This window comes from Aegilops tauschii, chromosome 7 (assembly GCF_002575655.3).
Source record: "Aegilops tauschii subsp. strangulata cultivar AL8/78 chromosome 7, Aet v6.0, whole genome shotgun sequence".
NCBI classification, from domain to species: Eukaryota; Viridiplantae; Streptophyta; class Magnoliopsida; order Poales; family Poaceae; genus Aegilops; species Aegilops tauschii.
In genome coordinates, this window is record NC_053041.3 from 200,450,910 (window position 1) to 200,459,115 (window position 8,206).

The 8,206-nt window shown below is 45.3% G+C and overlaps 1 protein-coding gene across 1 annotated transcript; it reads right to left on the bottom strand.

Annotated features, from left to right (window-relative positions):
* Nucleotides 1-563: 563 nt before the first annotated feature.
* Nucleotides 564-7,270, bottom strand: LOC109764984 (uncharacterized). The gene is made up of 4 exons (XM_020323784.4): nt 2,829-7,270; nt 2,653-2,740; nt 2,058-2,185; nt 564-1,051 (listed from the first exon to the last, which is right to left on the bottom strand). Exons 1-4 carry the CDS (start codon nt 7,118-7,120, stop codon nt 778-780), a joined length of 4,782 nt encoding a protein of 1,593 aa, XP_020179373.1. The 5' UTR covers nt 7,121-7,270; the 3' UTR covers nt 564-777.
* Nucleotides 7,271-8,206: the final 936 nt, after the last annotated feature.

Sequence of the window (8,206 nt, forward strand, 5' to 3'; positions counted from 1 at the left end):
AATTTCCAGCTGAGTCGTGCATTAGTAGATTGGTAGTACAATCTTTGGAACTATATATACATAAAACAGCGAGAAGAGAAACTAGCCTCTGATCCGAGACAGTTGTAGTTCTCGGCGAATAGTGAATAATGATGCCAAGTCATACTGTCTAGCGGATTCATAGGTCTGAGAGGCATCGGGACAATGTACTGCCCGAGTAATCACTCTGCGCCTCATCATTAGTGTCTGCCTCTTTCTAGCGGGGAATGTAAACATGATCCGACGAAGATTTTGGTGTGGCTACGGTGCTGGATGTACCTGTGGTTTGGGAATCACGCTTGCTGTCGTACTTCTCGTTGAGTTCTGAACACGAGCGGTGTTTATAAGAACACGTAGAAGCCATCTACACAGCGGTGCAAATCTGCATCCATCTCCACGCCAGTGCAACGCTGTGTCCACAGAAGTGGCTTTGAAACATTCTGCTCTGTTATTTAGACGCCTATATCGAACTGTCTCAATGAAATGGACGAGCTCTAAGTTCTCTTCTCTCCGAAAAAGGAAAATATTTGCAGGCTCTGTAGACATAAACCTGCCAGAGAACTTATTTTCAATATTATTACATCTAAATAGCCTTTGCATAACAAAGAAAAAACACAACCGATACACAAAATGACACATTAGCTTAACATCCAAAGAAGGAAACAAGGATGACGTCGCATAGAAACCATGAAAGGTTGAATGCGAAAGCTGCTGAGTCTACAACTACATACAATTGGGACAAGAAAAGAAGAAGTGCTGCTATAAACAGAAAACAGTGCCGAACATGTGTTGCATCTTGGTGAAAAACTTGATCGGATGGTGGCGATGGCCCGAGTAGTGCGCGCGAGGTGGCGACTCTGCCCTCTTCTTCTTCCTCCGCAGCTGGAAGAACTGCTGCATTATCTCCGAGCACTCCGTGGAGAGGACACCACGCCTTACGATTATCTTTGGATGGAACGGGTGCACAGGCCCGGCAGTTTGCTTCTGGTTTGCTGGATCCAATGTGCTTGTTTGCCCATCTCCAGGAAAAAGCCTATAAAACAAGTGCAGCTATCTCTTAAGTTTTCATGTCTCTGATGAATGAGATGTATAGAATTGACACTACATATGTGATGATGAAAGCCATTGCCCATTATTCAAAGCAGTCCACTCATACATGACTTGACTCTGGGAACTATTTGTAGGTGATTTAATCTTATGTATCAACTGGAATGTCTAACTGAAGTCCCCATCTAAAATTTCCAGATGTATATCAATCTGATTTGTGTCTAAGATGGATACTAGAATGAAATGCAAAGTCAAATCTTTGTTAGCTAACGAAAAGCAACGCATCTAATAGGTTCTTTAGTTGCTTGGACAAGTTGGGAATAACTGTTTTTACTTCCATTTTTTATATAAAATTAGGGTATTTAGCATTACAAAGTAGATGGGTACAAACAGCATCATGGCAACAAGCTTCACCTTTTTCTGCAACATGTTCCAAATGCGACCTAATAACCATTTGAACCAGCAATAATGAATAAATGCTAACTTATGGTGCTGGCATATGGTATTTATCTGATAGAAAGGAAAAGGCCATATTATCCCCTTACACCATGCCATCGCACTCCAACTAACGTGTATTCATTGACTCGAACTTGGAGTCAAGTATTCATTGACTAGAACTTGGGTTTCTATTTATCGTATTGTTGGAGCCTCCCTTGTAGTTTTTCTGTAAAAAATGTTAGGGCATACCTTGAAGATGGTGGTGTAATCATTCAACCAATAAAGTACATGGATAATCCTTTTTGGCTGTGGAGAACAGGTATGTGTGCGTGTTGGGGAGGGGGGGGGGGGGGTATGACTAGGATTTTCTCCTTAACTCACTAAGACCAGAAAACGACTAACTACAGCCCAGCATCTGAACTATAACATCATCTTGAGAAGTTAAATTGCCAGATGAATCCAAATAACAATATTTTAAAGGCAAAATGTTGTGGTATAAAGAAATAACCAACTATGATATTGTGCTACATGGTAATATGGTATACTTTCCATACCTAACCCAGCTTCCATCGGCTCCAAGAAGCTTGTTCGGGGCTCCCCATACTACAGTGTCAACTCTTGCTTGAAGAATAGCACCAGCACACATTGCACAAGGTTCCAGTGTCACATAAAGTGTTGTATCCTGCATTAGTTTTAGTTAGCAAATTTGTGGAAAGGATGATATACATGTAACTTAGTCTAAGGATTCACAAAACTGAGGAATTTTGCATACATAACTTTCAATTAAAAAATTATTTTACGAGAAATTTCAAAAAAGAAAGATGTACATTGCTTGTGTAACTGAAAAGAAATAGTCTTGCTGAACTTCAAAAATAACAACGAACAAAATTACAGACAATACATCAAGCAAAGACCAAGGACATGGACCTTTCTGAAACTATGAGCCATACACATGTAATTATTGTGCATCGTCAATTATCCATGTCCAATTCCCAAATGTCAAGTTTGAGATGATTGTGCACCAGATAAATATAAATAATAATCAATATAACAGAGGAAATGACTTGATAGGAGGGCAATGGATTCTCTTGCAATGCTTTGACAGGATTGAGTAAGAAAGAAAAATGGGTATTGGGTGTGAAATAGTACCGCCAGGCGCCACGTCTTAAGTTTGCTAGAAGCTTCTCTTATACAAACAATTTCAGCATGTGCAGTTGAATCCCTGAGATCTTCAACTCTGGACACAAAGTTAAGACTTCATTTTTTTTCCAACAGTTGGCTACATCATACTATAATATACGAGTATTATACTATACTATACTTACAGATTGCAACCACGAGCAATAATTTCACCATTATGTACTAGCACAGCTCCAACTGGCACTTCCCATATATCTGCAGCCCTCTGAGCTTCAAGTAAAGCCTCCTTCATGAATAGTTCATCAGTCTTTCTCTGTTTAGCATCATGCTGGTATGCTTCCTCCCATTCATCAAACGTTTCCTTCAATACTTGCTTATTTCTCTGAATCTTTCTCCTCTTCAGCTCAGCATCTTTATCTTCTGTTCTTAAAACTTCAGGGGCCTTATGCCCAACAATCTTCTCTTTCATCCCAGTGGAACCACCAGTAGGTAATTCCGTTAATTCTGAGAAAGCAGATGAGGTATTTTCATGTGGTACCATTGCCTGGGTCTGAGGAAACTGGTAAGGTGTTATAGCAACTGAAGGTCCATATCTCCAGCTACTTGCATCGTCACTGCGACCAGCTTCCTTATCTTTGATGGTCGTAGAAGAGGTGCCGGCTGAGACTCCTTTTCCAGCATTAATTTCAGCGGAACCCTGAGTTGAGATTCCGGATGAACTAGCAGCTTCATGTTCAGGTGAATGTCCCACTGTGACATCTACCAAAGTTGATATGCTATCCTCAGCTGAGCTTCCGATGGTATTTCCTTTGGGTGATGCACCCACTTCAGACTGTTTTGCTCTCTCCCCTGAAATCTGCACATCATCCTTGGTTATTTTGGGTACGGAGTCTCTTTTGGATCTACCTACTTCAGGTATATTGCCGGCTCCTGATATTTGCAAACCTTGTGTACCTGTAGGCAAGCTTTCATCCTTTAGCGTTGATGCTACTATAGATTCTGATTCTCCACTATGTGACTTCATCAATGAATGATCATTATGTTTGCTACTCCAATTTCTCTTTTGAATGCCGTCATTATCATGCCCCTGACTTGACAGCCACCCCTCCGACCTCTGAGAATTACTGGATGAACTTTTCCTAAATGATTTGCTGGTAGAGTCATGAGATCCACCATGCTTAACCCAACCAAGACGGACTATGTCTGCAACATAGGCCCAAAGTGACTTGTGAACCTTTTTAGCAATAGCAGTTTCACTTTTGGGTGTCTGAGAGGCTGAGTTGGTACCTCCATCAGCTGAGAACCCTTCCTCCTTATCGGCCGTCTTAAAGGTCTCTTGAGAAGTAGTACTTTGAACATCCCAAACCTCATCTGATGGTCCCTTCATTCTGGACCTAGATGAAGATCTCGTTGTACCTTCCATTATGGACTTCTCGGTTTTCTTTGTTGAAGTAGTATCTGCATCTGAGAATCCTCTTTGGAGCTCACTAACGAATTGGCCTACATGAAATGTAGATGATTTCTCTAATCGAGCAGCTGATTCTAACAAGCTTTCGTTGACAGACTTTCTGGTAGATGAACCACCTTGTATATTTTCTCTTGCGGTAGTTTCAGACGTTCCCAGTATTGTTCCTCTTTGCTCCATATCTACATTGATGATAGATGCCTCTTCGGTGCTCTCGATCCCCAAACTAGTAATATCTTTGTCATCAGAGATTCTGCCAGTGCCTGTATGCTGCGAATTCAAAACTGTGTCATGGTGCACTAATCTCCCGGTTTCTTCTACTCTTGTCAGTCTTTCTCTAGAATCCTGAGAGGATTCAGAAAATGTGGTCCCAACTTGATTGCTTCTGTCTATACCAGAACCTTGTGTAATTTGCAGATCACTCTCATCACGGCTATCCCTTCCCCCCACAATATTGAGGGCTGAAGTCCTACGAGCTTCATTGTTGCTTCGGTTATGCGAATTGCTAACAACCGCAGTGTCAGTAGCGTGGACCTTAGTAAGATCAATTTGTTCCTCCACACTACTAACAGTGTTTACAGATGAGGATGGCTGAAATCGATCATATATTCTTGTTTGGATATGGCTTTCTGAAGTACTTGTTGTAGCAGCATTGTTAGTACAGGCCTTAGTAAGTTCCGCTTGTTCTTGCATATCTTTTGTGCTGTCAATAACTGAAGCCGAGTGAACTTGACCATACACTCCAGTGTCATGATGACTCTGTGAACCCCTGACTATTGTATTATCGCCAGCAATGACCTTGTTTTGATGGATTTGTTCTTGCTCGCCCCTTGCCCGGTCAATGAGACTTATGCTAGAGATAGAGTTTACATCTGATCTAGTGTCAGAACGATTTTGTGAGCTCCTAGAAGCAGAAATATCACTAGCATGAATTGTGGAAACATCAACATGTGTAACATTCTGCACATCTATGTCCGTTTCATGTATCACCTGCTGGTTTACATACCTCCTTTTGTCTCTTGTAATATGAGTTATATTTTCTACAGAGGTAGATCTATCATCGATATCCGTCTGGTTGACTTCCTCGTAATTTCTCTGTGAGTGAGAGGCCCTGCTAACATGTTGACTACTATCCATCTTTATATCTGTGAGCTTTTCTGTGCTTGTCCTTGAGTCAGTGAGTGCGACAACCTGCTGATCCACCACATCATGCTGATCAATTTGTCTTCTACTGTCATTAGCCATCTTTACAGAACTTTGAAGAGAAGATGACTTATTATCAATGTAGTTTCTTCTATCTTCCAGTTGATTACTCTGTGTTTCTGAATCCAGTTCAGTGTTGCTACCTCTGTTTAATGATGTCTCCACTATCCTCTGTGAGCTCTTTGATTCATCCTTTTGTGCCGCTACTTGCTGGTCCAAATCGCTACTGTGCTTCAAAATGGAAGAGTTCTTTGAACTGGAAATCAACCTTGTATCATCCTCGGTTATAACCTTGACATCTTGTGTTCCTGTCCTATGATCTCTTACCCTGACAAGTTGTGCATCATCATAACTGTACTCATCTTTCTCATCATTTGACAAACCAACCGAGGAAGAATAGCGTCTGCCTCTCTCTTCCAATGTCTGTGAAGCTCGTCGGTCTACATTATCATCCCACCGCACCCTCGAGGATGAATTCCCCCTTGAAACTCTTGTATCAACAGCGTTCCTTGAACTCGAAGCCCTCTGTGAATCATCCTCATGAAATGCAGATGCAGACCTCTGAGACCTACCATGTGAGTAGTTCTTATGCTCAGCAATATCTTGATCATCCTCCTCCATATACTTCTTTCTCCTTGTGTTCTGAATAACAAATCTTTCATCATCATTTCTAACGCGCCTCCCATCTCTTCTCACATCATCCTCACTGTCGATTTCAAAATCCATCCTCCCTGTTCTCCGATCAAATCTTCGGTAATCCTCATTATACCTGCCAGCTCCCACTCTTCTAGCATCATACACATCCTCATATTCAGAATCCCTTCTTTCTCTTCTCCGATCATATTTCCTGTCATCCTCACTGTATCTTCTAGCACCAGCATTCCTTGCCTCATCAGATTCAAACTCCCTCCTGCCTCTCCCTTCCATCACATCGCTTCTTCGCCTCGTATCCTCGTCATCGATGTAACCCCTCTGCTCCAACCTCCTCCGGTGATACCGATGCCTGTCATGCATCCCATTCACATCCCGAATTTCCCTCCGTCGGCCACTGTACCCGCCTTCATCATAGTACTCATTTTCCACACCCTTCCTCCGACGGCAATCTCGACATCTATCATCATCTTCTTCTTCTTCTTCTTTCCACTTCCTTCTAAAACTCGACTTACCTGGCCGCTCCCACTGAGCGTGACCGCATTGATCCTCATCCTCTTCACCATCCCAATCACTGTGGCATTCCATCGAACAACTTCTGTGCGGACACTGGCCACCCTCATACCTCCACACCTCCTGCCGCACCACCCTCCCCAGCAACCTCGGCGTATCCCGATGTCCACAGCTAGTTCCGAGACCTAACCTGCCACTGCCGTAGCTGCCGCAGCCGCATCCCCGCGCCTTCAATCGCCGGCAACCCACTCCGAGATTCGACCGTCCAGTGCCCTGCCCGCAGCATCGGTGCCCGCGCCCCTCCAATCCCCAAGTAACGTGCTGAACATACGACCTTCCGCCGCCGCTGCAGCAGCAGCGGGCGGCCGCGCGCCGGTGGCAGCAGCTGTGCGGCGGATGCAGCGGGGGCGGGGGGCGGAGCCGCGCGGAGAGGAGGAGGAGGTGAGCAGAGTGGCGGAGGAGGTACCCGTCGAGCAGGAAGCGGGGAGAGAGGTGAGGGTTGAGCGGGAGTAGCTCGCGGTGAGCACCGTCGCCGTCGTAGTGCTGCTGGCTGCAGTGGTGCGACGGGGCGTAAGGGGAATGGGCGTTGTAGGCTGGCTTCGCGGCCCTCAGGGCGAACGCGGCGGCGGAGTAGGAGCTGTACATGGCGGGAGCGGGACGAGGCACGCGCGGCGGCCGCCGGCGGTCCGACTGCCGGAGAGTGGAGCTGTGGGCGTGGGGTTTGAGGTGGGAGTGTCGTCCCGGGCTGGAGACTGGATCGCCCGTGACCGGGCGTCAGGGGAGCTGCCAAACCCACCAGACATGCTTCCCCTGCTGTCCGATCGGAAATGTACGGCTTGGATTGGGCGCCACTGGTTCCTGACACTGGTTCAGTGAGCCACCTGCGGCGCATGCTGTATTGCTGTGTGCCGGATCAGACAGCATCGTTAAATTATTTTTCGTCACGCGACTGCTAGCGGTTTAGCAGCTTGAATTGCGTGTACGCGACTAGTTTGTGCTTGGAAAAGGTCGCTTGCCGCAGGTCATGGGCGGTGCGACGACAAGATGCGAGATGTGGATGCAACGTGGGGTATCATGGCCTCACCCTCCCACGGCTTCGCTCGTTTTTAGTGGCATCACAGCACCTCCTGGATTCCGCGACCGCGCCGCAAAACAGCATCTCCAGCCATTGGCCCTGCACCAGACATAAAAATCGCTGCCTGCAGATGAGCCGGCGTTAAAATCGGCTTTGAGGGCGATCGGGTTCTCAGCAGCCGTCCCCAGTCGTCGATATCGGCTCATTTTTAGCGTAAATGTGTCCGCTTTTTGGCCTACTTTCGACGAAAAATCGGCCCGATATCAGCGCAAATCGGCCATATTCGCCATGGTTCGGCGCAAATTCAACAAAAGTAATTTCTTTATCACATAGTTCATCACAAGAAATCAATAGAAATCAAATAGTTCAACAATAAATAGTTCAATACAAATTATATAGTTCAACAAATAAAAACTCATATTTCATCACACGTCGAGCTAGGCGTTGCCCTTAAGCCTTCATAGGTGCTCCACCAGATCCTGCTGCAGTTGTTGATGCACCTGTAGGTCTCGGATCTCCTGACGCATATTGAGGAAGGCAGTCCAATTTGCCGGTAGCTGGTGATCAACTTGCGCAAGAGGACCCTGCATGTAATATGGTTCAGTGTCAAACACTGGCTCTTCCTGCTCGCTCTCAATGATCATGTTGTGCAAGAT

What these genes read in the sequence shown, in the direction of transcription:
- LOC109764984 (XM_020323784.4), bottom strand. Translation starts at nt 7,120, where the DNA reads ATGTACAGCTCCTACTCCGCCGCCGCGTTCGCCCTGAGGGCCGCGAAG. An exon ending in ATTGCTCGTGGTTGCAATCT is followed by an intron (nt 2,741 to 2,828) that starts GTAAGTATAGTA and finishes CTTTGTGTCCAG; the next exon opens with AGTTGAAGATCTCAGGGATT. An exon ending in GCCGATGGAAGCTGGGTTAG is followed by an intron (nt 1,052 to 2,057) that starts GTATGGAAAGTA and finishes CTTGTTTTATAG; the next exon opens with GCTTTTTCCTGGAGATGGGC.